Source organism: Lipomyces chichibuensis (genome assembly GCF_038497645.1).
Source record: "Lipomyces chichibuensis strain CBS 12929 unplaced genomic scaffold V1513scaffold_3, whole genome shotgun sequence".
Lineage (NCBI taxonomy): Eukaryota > Fungi > Ascomycota > Lipomycetes > Lipomycetales > Lipomycetaceae > Lipomyces > Lipomyces chichibuensis.
In genome coordinates this window covers 537,665-560,364 of record NW_027117455.1, presented here as the reverse complement: position 1 = coordinate 560,364, position 22,700 = coordinate 537,665, and the positions used below count along the sequence as shown (strand labels likewise).

At 47.6% G+C, this 22,700-nt stretch overlaps 8 protein-coding genes across 8 annotated transcripts; 1 reads left to right on the top strand and 7 right to left on the bottom strand.

Moving 5' to 3' along the window:
• Positions 1 to 52: 52 nt before the first annotated feature.
• Positions 53 to 1,904, bottom strand: V1513DRAFT_477315 (uncharacterized protein; the record flags this gene model as incomplete). Its single annotated transcript, XM_066900237.1, has 4 exons — positions 1,032 to 1,904; positions 426 to 970; positions 309 to 377; positions 53 to 119 (listed from the first exon to the last, which is right to left on the bottom strand). Exons 1-4 carry the CDS (start codon positions 1,800 to 1,802, stop codon positions 53 to 55), a joined length of 1,452 nt encoding a protein of 483 aa, XP_066755952.1. The 5' UTR covers positions 1,803 to 1,904.
• Positions 1,905 to 2,447: 543 nt separating this feature from the next.
• Positions 2,448 to 3,389, bottom strand: V1513DRAFT_456603 (uncharacterized protein; the record flags this gene model as incomplete). Its single annotated transcript, XM_066899583.1, has 1 exon — positions 2,448 to 3,389. One exon carries the CDS (start codon positions 3,387 to 3,389, stop codon positions 2,448 to 2,450), a length of 942 nt encoding a protein of 313 aa, XP_066755951.1.
• Positions 3,390 to 4,279: 890 nt separating this feature from the next.
• V1513DRAFT_171991 (uncharacterized protein) lies at positions 4,280 to 6,886 on the bottom strand. Its single transcript, XM_066894272.1, has 5 exons — positions 6,292 to 6,886; positions 6,155 to 6,224; positions 5,922 to 6,082; positions 5,811 to 5,871; positions 4,280 to 5,745 (listed from the first exon to the last, which is right to left on the bottom strand). Exons 1-5 carry the CDS (start codon positions 6,649 to 6,651, stop codon positions 4,394 to 4,396), a joined length of 2,004 nt encoding a protein of 667 aa, XP_066755950.1. The 5' UTR covers positions 6,652 to 6,886; the 3' UTR covers positions 4,280 to 4,393.
• Positions 6,887 to 7,331: 445 nt separating this feature from the next.
• On the bottom strand, positions 7,332 to 9,707 carry V1513DRAFT_423055 (uncharacterized protein; the record flags this gene model as incomplete). Its single annotated transcript, XM_066896014.1, has 3 exons — positions 7,332 to 9,256; positions 9,330 to 9,489; positions 9,546 to 9,707. The coding sequence occupies 3 exons, from the start codon at positions 9,705 to 9,707 to the stop codon at positions 7,332 to 7,334; spliced, it is 2,247 nt and encodes a 748-aa protein (XP_066755949.1).
• Positions 9,708 to 9,947: 240 nt separating this feature from the next.
• On the bottom strand, positions 9,948 to 12,691 carry V1513DRAFT_437557 (uncharacterized protein). The gene is made up of 3 exons (XM_066896940.1): positions 12,284 to 12,691; positions 10,863 to 12,229; positions 9,948 to 10,809 (listed from the first exon to the last, which is right to left on the bottom strand). Exons 1-3 carry the CDS (start codon positions 12,331 to 12,333, stop codon positions 10,394 to 10,396), a joined length of 1,833 nt encoding a protein of 610 aa, XP_066755948.1. The 5' UTR covers positions 12,334 to 12,691; the 3' UTR covers positions 9,948 to 10,393.
• A 1,096-nt stretch (positions 12,692 to 13,787) lies between these two features.
• V1513DRAFT_437552 (uncharacterized protein) lies at positions 13,788 to 17,225 on the bottom strand. The gene is made up of 4 exons (XM_066896939.1): positions 15,084 to 17,225; positions 14,947 to 15,033; positions 14,722 to 14,895; positions 13,788 to 14,664 (listed from the first exon to the last, which is right to left on the bottom strand). Exons 1-4 carry the CDS (start codon positions 16,810 to 16,812, stop codon positions 14,282 to 14,284), a joined length of 2,373 nt encoding a protein of 790 aa, XP_066755947.1. The 5' UTR covers positions 16,813 to 17,225; the 3' UTR covers positions 13,788 to 14,281.
• Positions 17,226 to 17,351: 126 nt separating this feature from the next.
• Positions 17,352 to 20,502, bottom strand: V1513DRAFT_437550 (uncharacterized protein). The gene is made up of 4 exons (XM_066896938.1): positions 18,719 to 20,502; positions 18,575 to 18,661; positions 18,346 to 18,519; positions 17,352 to 18,286 (listed from the first exon to the last, which is right to left on the bottom strand). The coding sequence occupies exons 1-4, from the start codon at positions 20,433 to 20,435 to the stop codon at positions 17,844 to 17,846; spliced, it is 2,421 nt and encodes an 806-aa protein (XP_066755946.1). The 5' UTR covers positions 20,436 to 20,502; the 3' UTR covers positions 17,352 to 17,843.
• A 261-nt stretch (positions 20,503 to 20,763) lies between these two features.
• V1513DRAFT_423051 (P-loop containing nucleoside triphosphate hydrolase protein) lies at positions 20,764 to 22,640 on the top strand (the record flags this gene model as incomplete). Its single annotated transcript, XM_066896013.1, has 6 exons — positions 20,764 to 21,221; positions 21,273 to 21,613; positions 21,667 to 21,785; positions 21,834 to 21,881; positions 21,939 to 22,403; positions 22,458 to 22,640. 6 exons carry the CDS (start codon positions 20,764 to 20,766, stop codon positions 22,638 to 22,640), a joined length of 1,614 nt encoding a protein of 537 aa, XP_066755945.1.
• Between the last annotated feature and the right edge of the window lie 60 nt (positions 22,641 to 22,700).

The following is a 22,700-nucleotide window of genomic DNA, read 5'->3' as shown; positions in this document are numbered from 1 at the left end:
CTTTGATTGCAACTTTAACGTTAAATATTCCACAACGATAACCCACGATAAATTATGAAGATAAAATTATGAATAGACCCAAACCTTTGCCTGTTATAAATTGAACCGTAAAATACAGACTAGACATATTTAACCCAGTCGAAATCTGAAAAGTAGGAAATAATGAAAAGGAGCGTGCCGATTATGAGAGAATGTACAGTAGAAATGTTTAGCATCCAGTAACGGTATAACAAATATGAAATTTCCGTTTGTTGAATACACGAGCGACGCCGATGATCAAGACAGAAAAGGCGCGTTTAGTAAAATACCACGTTTTGTAGAGAAGGCTGTTTAGCCTTGACATTATTATGACATGCTGTGTGTATGTGCATGTCTGCCTCTACTATCGTTAGCATCTAAAATAAACATCGAACAACGGAACGCACTTTGTAGAGGAAGGCCCAAGAGTTTTCTTTTTAAGACTCTTTGACCATCGTAGCCCGCATGCATTGCAAAGCGTCTTCGGGCCCTGGGGGCCTTTCCGCCACTCTGGGCTGTCGAGAGTGCCGCATTCCGTGCAGACGTACTCTTTGTCGTCGGACACTTTTGGCTTCTTTGCTGGTTTATCGGCATTGCTGCTACTAACGCCAGATTTAACACGACTGGTTGGTGACATCAACGGGTACGTGTTGTACGATTCGGTAGATACGCTCGACGCCACGGACGAATCTGACGAGATCGATTTCATACGCGTATTACCTCTGCTCGCCACAACGATAGCATCACCAGCCGAATGCCGCCGCAGTCTGGCAGAGTCGGTCTCGATACCAGCTGGTAGGAGGGGCTGAAACTGTGTCGGATCATTATCGACATTCGACGACAATATGGCAGACGGCGAGATCGTTTCTGGACCCCGTAGATTCGCGAGCATCTGCTTGAGCCGGATATTCTCGATCTTGTACTCGAGGAACGAGTCGATCAGTGCAGAGCTCTTTGTCCGATACAGTCGTGCCGTCAGGAAAAAAACATTTGCAGTCCCGAGGGTTGCTCACGCGCATTTCTTTCTTCGAGCCATTTGCATTGCCAGCACTGTTGCTGAAATGCGCACGCCCGACGACTTCAACGAGGATGTAAGTGCCGTCCGCGTGTTTGAATCGACAGATGACTGACACATGAGCCTCGTCAGAGTCCGGATTAGCACCGTGCGTGGCAGCGCGATTCAGTTCGCGGGTAAAGTGCTCGACGTCCTCGGGCGCAACATACTCTGCCAGGAACTTGTCCGAGAACTCTGTCTGGGAGTATCCGAGCATCTGGACGACAGCGGGTGAGACAAACAGAACTTTGCCATGCGACGAGAGGACGTGCTGCATGTCGGGAGTGTCTTGGGTAAGGTGGTATATCTGCGAAGCTGCAGAAGGCTTCACTGAGAACTGGGGCGGCTGTTGCTGGGTTACTGGCGGCGACGCGGACGAGGACGAGGACGGAGTCTGGAGCTGCATGTTTGGCTGGACGTGTTGGAGCGGAAGGTCGTCTTCGAGTACAGAGTGCTTGGCCCATCCATCTTCGTAGGTTGATTGGGGGTGATGTGATGGATTAGTAGGGATGAGGAGTTGCATGTGACTGTACGAATCCGATATTGGCACAGAGGAGAGATGACGGGGCTTCTGAGGGTCTTCGTTTGGCGGATCAACAGCTGTGGAGAGAGACAGGATGGGGTCGTCGTGGTAAAGTGCGGTGTCGTGGACGAATGAATCGACGGCCACCGGGTCGACGAGATCGAAATCTGGGTACGCGGCGGCGAGCTCGTGGGCGAACAGATCCATGGCCCAGAATCAGCGAGCAGCGACTGACGTAACCTGAGAGTAAGTGCAAGTAGACGAGCGGAGAGGAGAGTAATGTGGTGTCAGTAGAGTAGCGTAGTGAGGGTAGAAGAGAAAGTGGAGGATTCGTGTAAGGCACGCTCACCCACGGACTAAACCCAGCCTGAGTTGCCCACTCATCTCCGCACGGGGTTAATCCGCCTTAGGCATATTTAATACTCTCTTTCAACTAGCGTCACCAAATATAGTTTAGGTGCGGTGGCCATCCAAGACACATTGCGATACGACTCAACTCAACTGCCACTTTAATTATATTCTGTTTCTATTTGCATTTTGCACTATCATTTATTGTTGCTATTATTTATTGCATTGCTTAATTTTTAATTGATAAACGTTTTTAACGCTATTATATTATTACTGAGACTCAAATATTAGCGAGAACTTCGGTGGGGTCGATCCAGCCGCGTGGTGTGTTCATTAGGGTTAATTTTCGGCCCATCGCCAGCCAACAAAATATATTAAAGCTTAACCTAACAGGTACAACCCCCTTTGCTAACAAGTTAAGGATTATCTAATAAATAGTAACATTGTACATTTATCTAATCCCATGTATAACTAATATCCGAGGTACGCCTTGCTATGTAACTCTCACGAACCCATCTGGGCCGACGCCTTCTTGTTTCGGTGCTTTAGTAGTCCGATCTCCCCTGCCGCGGCTGCCGCGTTGAACACGTTCTCCATCACGGCATCCATGTCTTCCGCATTCGACATCTCCAGCATCTCGTGCAGTCGCAGCACGGTCTGTCGCCGTAGCACGCCTATCCGGTACGCCCGTGCCAAATTCAGCAGCCCCCCGAGGATCTCGACGTCCCAGGTGGGGTCTACAGTGCCCGTGTACAGCCACTCCACTAGAGCTGCAACCACCTCATACCGCTCCGGGATGAATAACACCCTGCTCTTATCCTCCACCCGCATATTGCCTCGCATACTCCCACTGACTCCTGGTGCAGATGCACATAATGAGAGATAGTACTCCCCCCATCGTGTCTCCAGTACTTTGCTCAGAACACCAATCCGTTTCGTCCGGGAAATAAAGCTTATCCCGTCGCCCTCCTGCCGCGAGTCCGAATCACCATCGCCCTCCCGCTTGCTATCAAAGCAAATAATTTCCATATCAGCCAATCCATCCCGCATAGCTTCCCGACCAAAAATTTGTCCCGCGCTCGAGAACGCGACACCCGAGTCCGCCGCATTTGCAAACACGCCATATCCCTCGACTTCGATCTCCAGCACGTCCGTAAAATTCGTGATGCGGTCGTTGTAGTCTTGTAATAATGACGTGCTAGTCTTGCGCGTGCCGAGCAGTACGTGTTTGGCCGCATCAGTGCAAAAGAAAGACGTATTCCAACTCGAATTCGTCATAAAAGACGGTTCCTCGTATTCCAACTTCGTCCACAGCTTCGTCCGCATGTTATATGCGTACACGGAATATTCTTGCCTCTCGACATTCAGGTACGTACCACCTATAATAATATTATCCCCCAACACTCCGCCACTAGGAAACCTCAAGAACGGAGGCCCGTCCGTCATGTTCATCGGCACCTGCGAAAACCCGAGACTTGGCGGCGCGAGCAGATCTAGCGTAATCTCCGGCACGCCGTCAAAGTTCGAATTTGAGTACAAGTAGATTGAGCTCGCGCCCATCACGGCCGCCGTGGCCGCCGTGGCCGCTTGTCGAGATGTCGATTGCTGGGTTGTAGAGGTCGGGATCAATACTGATCGGTATGACCCGTATCCCGGCGAGTACCGACCGTCAGACGGAATTGTGCGTGGCCGAGCCCATGCATCGCGTCGGATATCATAGACTGCAATGTCGCCGATGTAATTGTTGCCCACGTCCTGACCGCCCAGTAGCACGAGCGCATTCCCGCAAACACTGGCGCAATGTGCCCAGCGCGATGCATTTGGCATCTCGTGATGCGCTGGCGGTAAAAGCGACCACCTCTTTGTCTGCAAATGAAAGCACCACAACTCGCTTGTCGTCTTCGCATTCCCAATCAGGCCGCCGAAAACAAATAGTCGTTCGTCGCAGTACGACATCGAGTGGAAGTAACGCCCAGAAGGCCCATCTTCAACGGCAGCCTCAGTGCCACTTTTTCCATTCGAGACAGAATACACTTGTGTCCATTCATAGCTCGTCAGATCAAGAACGTAGAGTGCAGTCGACAATACATCTTTCTTCGCGTCTTTCCCGCCGTGAACAAAAATGCGCGTGTCGTGTCTAGTCGATGCTGGGCCGATGAGTTGTGGCGGTACCGCGCCAGTGAGTCGGTGAACTGACGTGTGAAGCTTCGCCGCAGATGCCATGGTCAACTATGCCGTCGATAGCAATTGGTGTGTGTGTGTTGCCGGACATCAATCTCGATACGCGTTGTTCTGCGGAGATGTTGAGTGAGTTTGAGATGGGGCAGCAGCCGCAAGCACGGATAAAGTACGCAGTCAACCCGCCTCTTCAACCCCCGCCCTTACGAAAGGCAACACATGTAATCTTGAAATCCACTTTCAAAATATAAAATTAAACTATCATACAAACACTACTGCGACCTTTCGAATCTCTCGCGCGCCGACTCGCGAACACGTTGAACAAAGCCATCATACGTAGTGGGCTTGCCTTCTTTCTCCGCATCTAATCGGGCCCCTTCTACACCTAACCCCACGCCCTGTGCATATATCTCCGGTTTTATTGCTTGCGATATACCCGACCCGGTAGCACCAAGCCCGGAGCCTGACTTCCAACCCATCTTCTCCAACAACTTACCTCCTTTGCTACTAAACATGTCGTCATCTGATTCGACGTCCTGCTCAACAGGTTCATCTTTTGCCTTGGTAGCCACCTGACTCTTAACTTCAGGTCGTTTATTCATTGTCGTACTTGTCTGCGGCCGGGCTGGCTGTTTCTGCGCAACGCGGCGCTCACGTGCCCGGTCTCTATATTCATTCTGGGCATTTTCCTTGGTTTTCGCCAGTTTCAACCTCGCCTTCTCACACAACTGCTCATTAGCAAGATTATACTTATGCAGCGCTGATAGCCGTTCATGCCGATTAACTTCATCGAACGCTTTAAACCTCCTCAAACAAAGCAAACACGCCGGCTGTCGTACGTCCGAAAACGATTCTTGATACGCTGCATCTCCCGCGACGTCTTGCGTTTTCGCGTCCATATTCTTATGCGCTGGCGTCTCGTGTAATTCAGCTTGTTTCTTTTGCCACCGTTGCAGCTGCGGCGCCATTTTCTTTGACACCGCGACCGGCTCTCTTTTCTTCTTCGGCTTCTCATCCTGCTTCGTCGCACTCGACGCTGTTCTCCGCGTCAGGCCACTCGACCCCTCTAGATCCGCAAAAAAAGCGGAGACATCATCCTGTTGCGAGGACGGATCGACGTACACTCCCACGTACGCGTTCTCATCCCAGTATATTAACCGCGTACTTCCATTCGCCGCAAGAAACGTGAATGACTCGTCAGTATTTGTCGCGTATGCCGGCACGAAGACGCCGGAATGAATGAAACTCGCTATCACATCCGCTCCGTCGATTGCAAATCCGTCGGCGTTGGTCGTGGTGTTGGAGTCCGCGGCGCTGGGTGAGCACGATGGGAATTGTTTATGAAGAAATTCGACGACTTTAGTGCAGTCCGCCGCCGATGCGTACTCCACAAACGCAAAACACCATGACGCCTTCGAAATTCGATCTCGTACCAGCAACACTCGTCTAAATTTCTTCAGTTCGAATTCCGACATGGCCTTAGCGATATTTTCTTCCGACGTCAATCGGTTTAGTCCCCGTAGCATCAAGAACTGCGAGGCGATGTCACCAGTGTCGCCGGACCCGTCGTTGGGCTTGCGGTGGGGGCGGATACTTGACGTTGGTGCCGTGCCTCCGATTGCATCTATGTCATCAGCATCGTTCAGCATCGTGACTTACAATACCATGTATTCAAATTCGCAATCTCACCTTTCCGCGCCGCAGAACATTTATAACATTCCATCCTCCGCGGATAATTAACAACATCGCACTACATTCGTCAAAACCAATGTCCAATCAAATCTTGAATAGCAGACATACGAATTTACATATCCACCCATTGTCCTCCTCATTCCTCTCCTTCGAATACGCAATGCGAATGCGACATGATTTGCACGTTATAACGGGATAATTGTCTTCCACGAATGTGCATGCGTCTTTCAGTGCTAAGAATCGGGCAAAGGCGAAGCCACGGCTGAGCTCTACATAACCGATTAGTTAACCTGTCACCTATGAGAGTGGGCCACACGAAATTGGCAGAGGAGAAGACGTACTTGTGTTGCGATCGCGAATTATGATGACTTTATCGACCTTGCCGCCCAAGTTGGCTATCGTAGACAATAACTATATCCGCCAAAATACATTAGTACCTCGCATAATGTCAAACACGCATAGGAACAGAAGTACGGACATCAGCCTCACTAAGATCAGGATCAAGACCTTGTAGCATTACATCCGTATTTGGCGTCCCCAACAAATCACCAACACGCTCCGGGGATATGGACCGTGATCCTGGACTTCGTCGGCGCTTGCCCGAGTGAGTGTCTGAATCGTACACGTCGTCACGGGGCCGCCTGTACCGTGGCGAGCGCGAGCGAGAAGGAGATCGAGAACGGGAATGGGAACGAGATCGGGAGGGCCTGTCGTCGTAGTCTAGTACTCTGTACTCTCGTCTCTGTCCTCGTCGTGAGACGCCCCGGTAGTTTGCTTGCGAGTTGTCGGACCCAGAGTACAGGTGTCGATAGTCCGAATCGTGTCTGCTCGACGCCATTGTACTAGGATGCTGTGAGCGCAAAAACAAATGGATACTTCTGTTATTTTGCACGCTGAAAGATTGTGCAAGTCGGGAAGTTTTAATTGCTGATGATGTATGATGAGACCAGGCGGTGTGTGAGCAATGACTTTCAAGAAATTTAATATGATCACGATGTCCCAAACTTCCAGCGGTGCGGCTCGACGCATTCCTCCGCAAGTAACCAAAATGGGGGCTGAAGATGACGACTCTCAGTCAAAGGAGCTAGCTTCGACTCTTTTGAAACTCCAAGGGAGCTTGACAATTAATCGGCTAGCTTATGCCAGTCAGAATATGAGCAGAGCCCATCCGTTTGAATAAACAAGTCATAAAAAACTACGCGAGTGCTCCGTAGTGCGGTACCAATATCCGCAGGCTATAGTATTGTTTGTAGGTTGTCATTCATTACAAAACGATTTACATAAAGGCGAAGCAATACCAACATATAATAAAAACTTATCACCACACCGCCTGGCCGACCGTGTTATCCATCCGCACCGAAATACACCAACCACAAATCAAACGAGCGAGGCAACGCAGTTACTACCATGTAAAAACAGTGATCCTATTAAACCAAATAAACTCACAAACTCACTGTAGAATCCACAAAATTTCGAGCGCCGAGTAGCGACAGCTATCACTAAATATATCCTATCCATTCACCACACTGATCCGTCCGAGTCGTCAACAAGTTCGTAGTCGTCATCGCTCAACTCGCTGAGATCCTCGCCGCTAACTGTGGACGAGGCAGCCTCGCTCTCGGCAACTTCATGATGGACAGGCCCGGCGATTGTCGCAACGGACTGAGCCACGGATTCGGGCTGGACTGTCGTAGCGCTTGACGCGGTCTCGTCGCCCGCATTGGCAACGACGGAGCTCGTTGTCGTGGCGCTGCTTACGTTCAATACAGGAAACATCATGTCCGACGCATCAGAATACTTGCTCCTGGTCAAATCGTCTTCGCTTGCGGTCTCATCGGCAGCAGCAACAACGATCTGGCACCAAAGGTTATCACCAAATCGCTCGCCCTCGGCAGTCACCATTTTCCAAAACGAGACATACGATCCCTTGGCCTTGGGCGCCTGAAGCATAGCTGCAAAGCACGCAGACTCACCAGGCTGCACCTCGAAAGGAGAGATGGAGGTATTAGCGGTTGTATTTTGATTAACAAACATCTTATCACCGCCGACGAAAGCCAGTGTGACACCGGCGGGCCAGGCGCCCGCACCGTTGTTCTTCAGAGACCATGACTGGAAAAACAATTCACCTGGTCGGCAAACAGTCCCGTCCTTGATCGCCTGCTCAATAAACGAAGAGCTTAGCGGTGCATTTGCCTCGACAGCTTTGTTGGCCTCGGCATCGAGGTTGATCAGATCAACACTGGCATCGACTTGCTTCTCGTCGACAACTTGCTTCTCGTCGACAACTTGCTTCTGGTCGACAACTTGCTTCTCGCCGTCAACTTGCTTTTCGTCTCGCTCCTCAACGTCCATCTCAACGACTTCCGTATCCAAAACGTCCTGGTCTGGTTTCTTTTCCAAAGCATCAACAGTCAAGTTACGAATTGGAGTCTTTAACTTGATCATCGGATGTGTAAGATCGTGAGGGTAGTTGGGCAGAGCCTCACAGTTCTCGCAAAGATCATAGTTCTCGCAAATCGCGCATTTATATCTATCGCCCACAATGCAGTGCTTGCTCTCCTTGCACATAGGACCGTCGCAGAGGATGCCGAAGTGCATGGTACGCTTGTCGTTGGCAGCCTTGAAATAGGCAGAAGGGTGGGTGATCTCGACGAAGCTGTGGCCAGGATGATTGGACGCAGCCTCCTTGAAGCAAGAGCCACAGTAATCAAAGTCGGGGCATTTGGCACACTTGTAGCGCACGCCTCGGATTTGACTATTACAGCTATCGCAGAAGGCATGGTGATTGACGTTCGCAGCATCAACTGCACGAGTGCACTTGCGAGCGCACCCGCCGCTAGTCGCTCGCATATGAGAATGAGAATGAGGATGGAAATGGCCACGAGAACGCATGCGGTCATGACGTCCACGATGATGAGGGAACTCCGTAGGAGTCGACACAGGGGCAGTGCTCTCGTGAATAACATCAGGGGCCCCAACCGGGACCGAAACTCCCCTGAAGGTTGAGAACGCCTCCAGATGATGGGAGTCGTCAAGGCAGTGGTTGCCCGCTTTAATGCAGCTGCTGCAAATATCGAAATCCCCAGACTGGCAATCCTTGCAGTGGTAGTAGGTTGTGGTTGTGATGTCCCGATGGCATATGTCACATCGAACAGTGTATTCGGCCACAGGGCATCGGGACGTGGCCGACGGCGTCTCAGGCTTGATAGACTCGGATTTTTCCTCAATTGATAGCAAGACCTTCAAGTCTGTAGCAAGTTTGCCCACCTCTTCAGATACCAAGCTCTTGATCATATCCTGTGACTTTTCAGACTGGAGAGTGGCATACACGGACGCTGTCAAATCCTCAAGCGATAGCGCAGAGGACGACTTCTCCTCAGATTTAGGAGCGGCCACATTCGCGGATGGCTTCTCAGAATTCTCAGCTCGTGAGGTAGCAGGGCCTAACATTAACAAATTAGTCACCATTGCTGATGTCACGCAGTAACCCGTACAATATACGATAACGGAACATACCCTCTTGAACGTTAAGCTTAGCCTTGCCTTTCACAAATATAGAATTACGGAGAGACTCGTATGAGCTCTTGCTGTCCAGTGGAGTGAAGCCATGCTGAGTGGTAGAATATCGCTCGATCGAGATCGGCGTACCCTCCGGAATCTCGAGTAGCGATTTCAGCTATGCAAACTGTCAGCATCACAATCAGTCAAATATCATATACGGTAGTATCATACATAAGATGGGAACGTCGCTGAACGGAACACGCTGGGAAGGAGTCGAAAGCGGCGGATGCTGTGTTTGTAGTTCACCTTAACAAGCACGGACGGCGCGTGAGTCGACGTAGAATCCACTGGAGACGGTCGGGCAGGTGAGGCGACCAGTTCTGCTGAAGACATTATTGCAATGCAAAGCGTGTCAGACGATAAAAAATGAAAGGATGACACAGTTGGAGGTAGCTATATCAAGATGGGATAAAATGGGGAGGGAGGTGAGGTGATAAACTAAGCGGCGACTCACGAACGGACACCTTCTTGCGTCAGCAGCGAAGCAGTGACTATAGGACTATCAGCACCGGGTAACTGAAATGCATGCCCACGGCTAACAGGCTGAATAATGGCTCAACTTTTCTAACTTATGACTTCTTCTGACCGAACTTGTAAGAAAGACTATTTTACGGGTATGAGTGTAGGCGAAAGCTGTTGTTTGCAATGCATACAGTACGCGTACGAGGACTGCATGGGCCACTCTCCTTGAACGGAATATGCAATGTACGAAGTTCATGTCAATGCATAATCCATAATAAAAGAACAATCCCGAAGCACATGATTACGCTAATACACACGCAACTAGCGACTGACGAGAATATCAAACATAGACTATCATAGCAGTCGCAAATGTAGATACAATTACTGCAAAATAAATAATCTATCTACACTTTCTGAATAAAATAGGTGAATGCCACTCGAAAAAACAATTAGTCAGGAAAGTAGCCAAAAATTAGGGACCATTAAACGGCCGACAATGAGACGAAAACAAATTAAACAATACTATGAAACTCAAATCAAAGGGTAATGACCGTGGATTAATGCTGATAGTATGCTGTAGACTGCGGAACATGAGGGTAATAATATATGCCGCCTTCAAGTGGCTGAGCAGTAGGTGCCACAACCGGCATGACGACAGGCGGTGCCTGTGGTGGTGTAGTCGTATTTTCTGTGTAATATTGATAGTATTGCGTGGGATCATAGAAATATACCATGCCGTTCGTCTCCTGTGCAATTGTGCTACTGGGAACAGATGTAACGACGGGTTGAGGCGAAGGAGCAGCAACGGGAAGGATGGCTCCGTTGGGCATAACCACGGGGGGATAAGCCACAGGAGACATACCATCCATTGACGAGACATAACCTTGCGTATATGCACGAGGAACAATATTCCTCATTATGCTCTTGCCGTCCTGTGTCTGCGAAGGATAGTAGTACTGCGGCATATGAGATCCTACTGCGTATATTAGCATTACCATAAGATGATTAGATAAAGGCATTACACACCATGAGCATTATCTTGCCGTGGCCCACGATACCCGTTCGAAAATCCACGAGGACGCGGTGCATACGTATACCGCGGTTGGTGGCCATCGACAGGACTCTGCTGGGGAACTGGAGGTTCTATGTCCGCCACGCTCACAAACTTTGTCGGCCGCGGCTGATGCATGACTTCTGGCGTCAACCGGTACTCCTTAGGAATCATGGGCGCTGATGGGAGAACTGCGACAGGCGAACCTACCGCCGGTTCGGCCGACTGCGGTAGCATCGGTACTGGTGCTGGACTGGGCCGCTTGGGGGCAACTATAGGCTGCGAAACGACTGTGGGAGGTACGGACTCGGACTCTACCGCAACAGCTAAGTCCGGAGACGGAGACTTCGACTCGGCAACCTCCGATGGAGGTGCGGGGGTATAAACCGATGCAGGAGGTAGTCTGACTTTAGGAACTGAAGACGGTCCGTCATCTTCAAATAAGGCTGAGTTCACCGCAGCTTCCGATGGAAGTCTTTTCTTCGACGGCGGAACATTCTCTAACTCTTCATTATCGTTCTTGTTTGGAACATCCGACACGTCGGGCCCCGGTCGATTGCTATAATCAACGTTCTCTCGCGGAGTACCGAATTGTCGTCCGCCATGGGGACTGCGAGACAGCAGTCGCGGATCTTGATGTCTCAATCTAACATCTTGAGACGTAAATGATAGGGGCCGATTCTGTCTCTGAGCCACGTTGAACACGGCTCGTGGACCAGTCGCAGTCGCAGACGACGCTGAATTAACTTCCGAGGAAAGTTCTGCCTTATCTGTACCTGTCGTTCCTAAAGCTGAGCTACTGCTAAGCGCCAGCGGTTGGGGGGTGCAAACTTCGACTTGCTGCAATGTATCTTCTCGCCCATGGACACTAGACACCTGCCACACTCCATCGGGAAGGGAATTGTGCTGTTGAAATTGTTGTCCGTGTTGTAAACGAACGTCGGTGTATTTGTTTCTAATAAAGGTGCTTGTCGCCGGCCGTTCAGGCTTAGTGACGGTCTCAACTACAAATTGGCGCGACTGTGAGACCTCAGAGTCAGCTGATGCAGCAGCATATGCACTCTTCGTAGTCGTCTCTTCCGTCGGAACTGTTTGCTTAGTATTCTCAACCACAGCTGAGGGATAAACTATCATTGCCTTCATGTCGGGAAGAAATATTCGCATGGGACGTCGCGCTAACGACGGGTCCGGCGAAAAACTATGCAGTCTGCGATGATAACCTTTAATGATCTTCGACGTCGTATCACCAGGAATCTTGACATAAAGAGGGCTCTGTAGTAGGAGAGTCACGATATCTGAATAATTTGGTGACTGGTATTGACGCGAATACCATCTGTGAGGCCTGGAAATCCGTTAACACAATATTTATAACTTTCTTCACCCAAAATAATTTTACCGAATAGATGGCGCAGTGTCATATCTTGGACCACTTCTTGGAGTTGGCATAGATTGAGGTCTAAATCCATTCTTGTATCTATCGCTACTGTCCGAACGATCGTAAACATCACGTTGCGGGTTTTGCCTTCCACCAGGGTCGCCTGGTTCGATGAACTTCCTCGCGTTCAGGTAATGAATAGCTTTCGGTTTACTGCTAGCAATCTTCTCTTGATCAACTTGCCCGTTCCTATCGACGACATCAGGAAATCGATCCCATCCGTTGGAAGAATTAAACCGAGGTAAACTTTTCGTGGCCGGAGTTATAGGAATTTTCACTTGCGCAACACTCTTCCCATCTTGTCCTTGAAGAACTTGCGAAGTAGCTGGTGGATCAACGGTCGTCGGCTGTCGTGAAGATGAAGTTGTACCTCCACTCTCGAGAGACCGATCCAAATCTGCTCCTTCAGTCCTGTCTTCAGAATCGTCCGAATCCGAGTTATCTTCACTCGGGCTTGAGAGACTGGAACTACTACTGCCAGATTCTGACACTGAGGAGTTATTGCCAACGTCGGCTTTGTCTGAAGCTGGGGCAAATCGTCGCCGTCTGCGCCTGATCAATGCGCTTCTCTTTGGCGTCATCTTCTGTATCACGGAGGTTATGCAATCGGGCACAACAATCCAGTAAATAAAATGCCAAAAAGGTTTAAGTGTTCAAAATAAGAAAAACGAAAGCACCCGATAAAGGAACCATAAATGATTATGAGTGGCGATGTGTCGCAAAAAGCCGGCGTTGTTTGAGATCAGAGTGCACTTTTTGCCTGTGTATTACAAACACGCATTCCAAAGTTTCTCCGTCTTCGCACTTTTTGCTCTGAGGCGGTCACATTGTCCCGCGTCGCTTGTTTCTGCTTTGTTGTCGTCCGTATAAGCCACAAAGTTCCCGCAGCAAACATGATTAGAGCATATCTATCTAGCAAAATTTGGATTAGCACTATATAAAGTCTCACAACTCGCCAGAAATTTTTTTTCCTCTTCCTTGTGCGGCGACCTGGTATTATCCGTGTTGTTCATCTCTCTAGTTTACATATCATTACCGACTGATGAATGTCATCTCCAGGTCAGAGAAATGTGGTATAAAGGCATCTTGTTAGAAAACTATGTCTCACGATAGACCGTCTAAGCGCCCATTCTTTCTTCTGTTGTCGCGGGGTTTATTAACCTTCCTCCGGGTTGGTTGCTAGGGCCGTGTTGGGAAGATAGAGGGCTGGTGGTGTCGTACATTTTCCATTTTCCTTTGATGTTACAGTTAATCTATATCTCCGAATGTGCATTGGGTCATTGTCGGTGTTTTTCAGATCAATTCGTGGGCCTATAGATTTTACTACTGTGATAAATAATATATATGCTATCGTCAAAATATACACCATAGTCATTCCTTGAATCCAAGCAAGGTAATAAAAATGTTGGAAGAAAATGTATTTTGTCATGTCGACTGAAGTAATTGCGACATATTGCTCACTTCTGGATCCTCTCAATGTACGTCAGACAAGTTGTTCATATGTAAATTATTCCAGCCCCGAAATAAGGTTACATTTCCGAAACCTTATTTCGCAACAAGCGATATCTGGGCCAGTTTTGCGTCGGTATTCCAAGCGGGACATGGAAGAATGTGTTTGATACACAGACATCTTCATCTAGCCATATAGGCATCAATTATCGCATTCAAAGCGACTACAATCACACTCTGGCCACATCATTACCATTTTACAATCATTCATTACCATCTCGATAGTCATAACCGCGTTCTATGCCGCTAAATGCCGAATACATGACGATAATGCACCATTATACAATGAAAGTCCAAAAGTAATACAGAGCGCCTAAGAAAAAAACGACATCATTAAACACATACAACAAAACTCCATGTAGAACCCAGTAAAACTGAATTCTTGTGACTCTCAATTACTATCTGCACATACATACCAACCCAAACAAACAATGTCTCGTGTAGAAATGATTAAGAATAATGTACATTGATTGGTCGTCCTGCCTCGTCTGCGATCCATGGATCCTCCAGCGAACAAACCAAGTTCGGGTTGACATAAACCTGATTACGTTCACGCTCCTCGTCGAGTGTCAGGGAACCCATACGATGGTGCTGGTCCTTTTTAATGGCACGCAACGCGATAAAATGTGACAGAGGAAGGTAATGGTCGTAGAAGTTGTACATGAGAATTATTGTCGCGATTGGAAGTGGTGCAAGAAGACCTGAAAGGAAGTACGCATTATTCGCTACCAGTGTCCCGGCTGTCGTGAACTGGAAAATAAGAAGACCAAAACAGACACGGAAAAAGATCATCGGCCAAGACTTGCCAGTGGAATGTTGCGTGTGCGACATTGCTGCGTACCGTTAGTACCATTATGGACATTAGACATTGATAACAATAGGTCACATACAGTACATAAGCTGATACTTGAATGTGAAGTATCCGAGCACAAAGTAAACGAGACCAAAACTGAGAATCTTTGTCGACATACAGCTGTATAGAAGACAGATAATCAGAATCAAAATTGGCTGCGGTAAAAAGAAACCGTAGTTGAAGTTTGGAGGCTTGTAGAGGTTATGGTAATCTTACACTTTTGTCAGCAATACCCAAATCAATTGTGAGAAGTTAAGCGCACCTCTAGGAGTTTTAGAGAAACCTTTGATGAAAGGATACTTGAAAACCACACCAAACTCAAGCAATCGGAAGGGAATCATACCGATACCTAAGCTTATATTAGTCGTCGCAGACACACATGCAATTCTCGCCACATACCCTGAAGGATAATCAAATTAATGTAGAAATGTGATAGCGATTGCAATGAAATCGCCAGCTTCGAAGCCATCTTAGTTGTATCCTGCAAGTACTTGATAAAATTACTCAGAGTCCCGGCAACCGTGAAAAGAAGAAACAGATTAAAGAAGATGTAGAAGAAGTTCTTCCCGACAACAGAAAGCTCAACGTCGCCATGCGAAATATATCCCTGCAAATTTGAGAGACCGTTGTACATAAAGGGAACAAGAACGTTGAGCAACGTGAACAATAAAGTTGGAAGGAAACCTGTCACCAAGGCATCCAATAGCTTGGAGTTGTCAAGTGCACGACCGAGAGCGGGCCAAAACTTCGATATCGTTTCCTTATTGAGCAACGCAGCGACAGATGTAACGGGAGCAACAAGCGCAACGGAAAGGACTGCGATAATGGCGGTGATAATCCAGCCTCGGAGTAAACGCTCAAGACGTGATTTGTACAAGTTAGGCCAGATAACGTCATGAGGAGCTGGCGCATTGGTTGCAATAAGTTGATAAGCCACGGGATCCAGCACGGCCTGTGCAGCCATTTGCGCGCTAGCAACCGAGTCCATCGTGACAAACGCAAGAGATGTAGGCTTGTACTCTTTATGACGGGCAAGTTTAACCTGCTGATCGATCTTCTCAAGCTGAGCCGTGTAATAGTCGATCTTATCGACAAACCGGCCACCGAAGCACTTGAAAAATGAAACGCGGACGACAGGACGACGGCGGCCTAAAGATTCAGTACCATTGATAATACTGGGCAATGCCGGGATCTGTGAGCCAAGTAATGGTGCCGAACTGTCATCGGTGCCAAGAAGAATCGGTGGTGATTGCGGCACCGAATTAACATATGGGATTGATCTTGCGCTGCGTATCACTCCTTCGTTTCCGAGATATTCAGTCCACGCCCGTTCTACTTTATTAAGCATTTTGCGCCTCCGGGCCATTAACAGGTCAAGTTCTCTCCAGTGCCTGCAGATGGTGATTGACTGAACATGGCCAATACCAAGCGACTCAATATGTTCTTTTAACGCGTCTTCACTTCGCAATTCAACAGGAACGCCAGACAGTCTGATAGTGCGGTCGGTAATAGAACTTTGGTTTCCCAGGTAGGACTGTCGGAGTCGTACTACATGGTGAGTCTGTCTCAGCAGGAAGTAGCCGGCAATGCAGGTGAAGATGTATGCGAAAACAACATAACTCCACAAATATGTATCAAATTCTGTATCAACTGGCGTATTGTCGTCTACGATAGTCGGATTAGGTGCAATATTGTCGATGATTTGTATCAACTTGCGATGAGGAGTCATGAGCATGTTGACGCCAAAAGATTCTTGGTCGTATCGCCCAGTATAGTGCAGCCTTATTGGACTGATGACAGTAACCGAACAAAATAAGTAAACCACAAGTAACTTGATAGTCATACTAAAAAACCCTAGAAATACAACAGCGTCTAACCCTGCGTGTTCTAGTACTTGTGCTTCAGTTATCCTGTATAGTGGCGGTATCCATCCGAAGAATGACTTCGGCAGTGGCGGGAGGCCGGTATGGTGAGCTGCACGAGCGGCATAGAGGCCCGCCCACTGAGTGCGAAGGATACAGAAGGCAAGGAAAGCAAAACTACCCAGGGAGCCTGCGATGACGAGCTGCGTGGTCAGGACCTTAGGATGGCTGCTGGAGTATGCCGGCGGAGTCGCAGGGTCGTCCATGACGGTGCACGAGCAGAAAGATAGCGAGCTACCAATTTGTATAGTACTGTCACTTACAGCGTCAGAAATGCAAATGGAAGTGAGTGAAAGAATGATAAAATTGAAGGTGAGATAATAAGAGTTATCTGGAATTATTTGACAACGGTTTGTCGAAAGGCACCTTCCATCTTGTGATCATAGTCGAGTGCCCGGCACAAAACATCGAGACTGGCAAACCGTAGGCCTGATCACACCGGATCACTGATCACGAGTGTCTACTAGTAGGTTTAAAGCAGCATGCCCACCTAATCGCAGAAAGCCGGATTAATTCCGAGAATGAATTCTGCTATTGGATTACACGTTACTCCCCCAGTATGCTGCGCAGATAGATGGCCTACAGCTCTGGCATACTGCGGTAGGCAGCTAATACATCGATGCAACTTGAAATAGATTGGCTGACGTATCGGCAGAGCCTAGCTAGATAATCACTGGTCACGTGGCCTACTGCTGTTTTAAAAAGCAATATCGACCGATATCATCGAATAAATAAAAGCGAAATCATTGGATCTTGGCATTCGGCATTTAATTTACACCTATCTTTCGGCAAACCTTACTAATTACACAATCAATCGCACTCTGTTAACTAATATTCTAACAATAGAACGAGAAATACATATTACACGACCGATGGGTATCGTGTAGCTGATAAGGACGCTCAAAGTTAATCTGTCAAACACGTTACGTCATGGAAAACTTTATCTCGAGCCTCAAACTATAACTATCCCTCGGCTCGGCTCCTTTTTGGCAGCCACCAGAATCCAACACTCGTAATCGCAACACAAAACAAGATATCAGCACACAACTTCATGACTACATGGAGTTTCACATAAAATAGAAGTATATTAACACCAAACCCCAGGCCAAATTGTTAACACCAAACGCAATTACGAGAGAAAGCCAACGATGAAGTGAAAGCCAAATAAACTCCGTACAAGTGATATCGTACTAATGTAATGCAATATAGGCAGCTCTCGCACCTACACTCGTCTTCTTCACAAAATTTCGTCAAAACCTCGCCTAGTCCTTGGCTTGAAAACGTATTGCGATGAATCCGTATCGAAGTGGACATCCACAGCTTTTCCTGAGCGATCTATAACGCACGGCTCCTCAAGCGGGCATATCAGATTTGGGTTTATATACACATGGTTCAATTCCCTTTCTTCATCCAGAGTACGTGAATTGAGACGTCGGAGCTGGCTGTGCTTGATCGACCTCAACGCAATGAAGTATGACAGCTTCAGATAGTGGTCGTAGAAATTGTACATGAGAATCACGGTGATAATGGGAAGTGGAGCAAGAAGTGAAGAGAGGTAGTATGCACCTTGCAGACCTAATGAGCCAGCCATGGTGAGCTGGAAAAGTAAAAGGCCGATGCAAACTCGGAAGAAAATCATTGGCCATGACTTTCCAGTAGAATGCTGGGTATGCGACATCGCTAAATCCAGTCAGCAAAGTAAAGATTAAACCTAGTGATGAACGACGAATTAAACTTACAGTAAAGGAGCTGATACTTAAATGTGAAGTATCCAAGAATAAAATAGATAAGACCGAAGCAAAGAATCTTCGTAGACATGCAACTGTAACACATGCAGACAATTAGAACTAGAATAGGCTGAGGTAGATAGATGCCGTAATTGAAATTTGGCGGTTTGTATAAATGATAAAATTCTGCGCCTTCTGTTAGTACATGTGTCCATGAAGTGGAAGTACACGCAAATCGTACCTCTAGGCGTCTTGCAAAGAACTTTCAAGAACGGATAGCGTATGACGAACCCAAATTCTAACAGTCTGAATGGGATCATGCCAATACCTACTATATGTTAGTGGACTGTCATGTTCATTTGTAAAGCGTACATCCGTTGTATACCTTGCAGAATAATAACATTGATATAAAAGCTCGAAAGATATCTTAGAGCTCTCGCCAAAGTATATGCGATCTCCGCAGAATTCATAAGCAAAGCTCTGTAATTAATCGCAGTACCGGCAGCAGTGAAAACGATGAACATATTAAAAAACACATAGAAGAAGTTCTTCGCAACGACCGATAACTCCACGTCTCCATGCGAAATATACCCCTGCAAGTTGGCGATGCCATTGTACAACGATGGAGCAAGGTTGTTAAGAATCGTGAACGCGACTGTAGGAAAAAAACCCGTAACAAGCGCGGACAATAGAGGTGAGTCCACCAGTGCATTTCCAAGCCCAGGCCAGAACTTCAAAATAGTATTCGTGTTGAGGAACGCGGCTAGAGACGCCACCGGAAATATGAATGCTAAAGTAGCGAAGACAATAATCGCTGTGATAAACCAGGACTGGCAAAAACGAGAAATGCGCGACTTATACAGATTCGGCCAGATAACATCATGTGGCGCAGGTGCAACGTGGGCAATTAGCCGGTACACACGAGGATCCAACACTGCCTGTGCCGCCATCTGGGCACTTGCGACTGAGTCCATAGTAACAAAGGCATCGCCGGTGGCCAAAAAATCTTTGTTGCGAGCAATTCTCACCTTCTCGTCGAGCTTCTGCAAAATAGCGGTGTAATAGTCGATCTTATCCACAAGTTTCCCGCCAAATCCAAAATACCTAAAAACTCCAGTTCTGATAAGAGGGCGTTGCCCGTCACCATCTGCTACGTTCGCCAATGACTCATCTAAATTATGCGACGCTACCGGATTTCTTGAAGTTTCCAGTAACGGCGTAGACACTTCTCCATCATTGCCGACGGAAATATGTATTGACAATGCGACAGCATTCGCAATCGGGTTAGGCTTAATCCGGCGCTTCTTGACTTTGCCATGAAGATACTCCGTCCAAGCTCTTTCAATTTGGTGAAGGGTATTGCGACGCTTGGCCATTATCCTGTCAAGCTGTGTCCATCTTCTGCAAATGGTAATAGATCGAACTTCGCCAATTCCTAGAGCCTCTATATGCTCCTTCACTGCTCCTTCATTTCTTAAAGACGCCGGAATACCGGAAAGAAGGATTGTACGGTCGGTGATCGAATTTTGACTACCGAGATAAGACTGCCTGACACGTCCAATAACACGCGTCTGCTTGAACAGCAGCAGTCCAGTAATAAACGTAAAAATGTACGCAAACGCGACATAGCACCACAAGTATATGTCGTAATCTTCTGGATCCGCAGTCTCGTCAGTTTTTGACGCATTAATTGATGCTGGTCTAGATATGCTGATCACCGAATCCTGGTCGTAGATGCCTGTGAAATACAATCGTATCGGACTGATAACTGCAGCGGACAAAAATGCGCAAATAGCTAGTAGCCTGATAGCCATCCTGAAAAACCCAAGAAACACAAACGCGTCGAGACCGGCATGCTCCAAAACTTGCTCTTCTGTTATACTATATAGCGCGGGGATCCATCCGAATATAGATTTCGGTAATGGGGGAATATTGTTGTGAAGCCTGGTTGCGCGAGCAGCGTACACTTGTGGCCATTGGGTTCGGACGATGCAAAACACGAGAAATGCGGATATGCCGAGAGAGCATGCGATGACTAGCTGGGTGGTCAGAGCAAACGAGTTCTGGATCACCTTGGACTCGCCATCGTCGTTGTCAGCCATGGCTGTGGCACAGAAGCTGGTATGAAGCTAGACACGGCGACACGAGGAGAGCGAAGGAGTGTAGAGCTGGGGAGATGTTAAGAAAGAGTATCTAGTGAGGCTCGGAGATATCAGCCTTAAGGGTCAGTAATTTGGAGCGACTACTACGGAAGTGCAGACATCAACGCATAGTAGTAACTAGTATATAGATAAATGCGGTAGGGTAACTAGAATCATATAAACGCGTCCAACGCGTCGACGTGTATGGCCGTAAACAACTTGACCAAAAGCAGTCGGTACATCGCATTATCAACTATTTGGGTTTGATCTTCAACAATCCATTGTGAGTATGGCTGTCGATAGTAAGGGTAATGGACAGCTTATTTCAACGCCCACAACTAACCCGATATCCGCGACGACAATCCACCTTGAAGTTCTTGTGAAATCGGACACCACTCACCGTTATGCACGTATTCGCGCTTTAGTGTCGTCGTTCATCCAGGATAACTTTGCCGCGCTCAGGCTAAACATGGTTATATGTCCACAGTCGTATGAAGATTGCGGATCACTTGCGGAGAAAGTTGAGCGGATATCTGTGGTTGAGATACAGGGTCCAGGACCGACACCTGACATCATACCCGTATCCAAAGCTTGCAAGTTCGATGTTCACGTGTACGAATTGAGAGAGCAAGTGGAGAGTTTTGCTCCAGACTTAGAATTATCTCCAGTTACTATTGATGACGAAGGAACAATTGCTGCTACTGTCAGCGAACTACCATGCAAAAATATCGACGGTTTATGGGAGAGGTACCTACCCATGTGTCTATGTGAATATATGACCAGCACTAATCAGAATAGCCTTGTTTTTGACGATGACATTAAACATCGTCTTCTACACTTCATGAGCACGATAATGCTCTTTTCGGATCGCCAAGTGAACAATAAAATTGTATCATGGAACCGGATAATCCTTCTTCACGGTCCCCCCGGGACGGGCAAGACAAGCCTATGTAAAGCCGTAGCACAGAAGCTCACAATTCGACTTTCCAAGAATTTTGTTGATGGTAAATTGGTGGAGATCTCTGCTCACTCATTATTCTCGAAGTGGTTCAGCGAAAGCGGGAAATTGGTTGGCAAGTTATTCGCGCACATCCGCGAAATGATGAAAGACGAGCGGACGCTCATCTGTGTGCTAATTGGTAGCTGTGTTCTAATATGGCATCCGTGACTGAGGGTCTAACTTGACCTCTAGACGAAGTTGAATCTCTTGCTTCAGCACGTCAGGCGGCTGCAGCCAGTACCGAGCCATCTGATGCTTTGCGTGTCGTCAATGCCTTACTAACAGAATTGGATAAGCTCCGTTCGGCGAAGGTTTAACAGAAATATTTGTCAGATTGCGACATGCACTAACATATATAGAATGTATTGATTCTGACTACATCTAATCTGATCGACGCCATGGATCCTGTATATTTTTCTGAATCTCAGTACCTTCTAGAAAATACTAATAGGACCAATCTGTAGGCATTTATTGATCGTGTGGATGTGAAACAATATGTCGGCCTTCCCTCAACAGCGGCCATCTATGAGATTTTACGGTCATGCGTCCTTGAACTTGTCCGTTGTAGACTGGTCCGGCTGGACCAAGATCTATTTTCTTTGGACGGCAATACCGAATCCGAGATTGATTCATGCGAAGATGACATGGATATGTATAGCAGCAGTAGACATTCTTCTAGGACTTCGTCGCCCACGCCGTCGATCATCGATCTTGATTCCGACATGTCGCAACGGCGCAATAATGGTCCTCGAGTCCGCCGAGCACGCAGAATGAAGAGTCAAGTGGAAGAACTGCTGTTAGGAAGCAGCTTGTCAAACGAGGAAAAAATTGAAGCATTGATTCCATCGTATTCCCAAGCCTCTTTAAACATCTACTCCAAACCTACGGCTTACTCGTCGCATCTGATACGGATTGCGCAGGATTGCAAAGTACTTTTGGCGTTTACTGTTGAAAATATGTAATGTCGCGCTGACTCAGAATAGGATTTAGGCGGCCGTACACTGCGTCGCTTAGTGGTCCTCGCCCATGCGAAGTACATCCATCGACCAATTTGTTCAGTTGCCGACCTACTGGATGCTTTGACGCGCGTTACAGCGGAAGAACAAATAGCACAAACGGGTGTCTTGACTGCACGAGGACGCAAAGTAAACGAAACAATTGAATGAATTTTTATTTTTCTACTGCTGCGATTGTCATTTTATTGCTGTCTTAAAATTTGTATTATA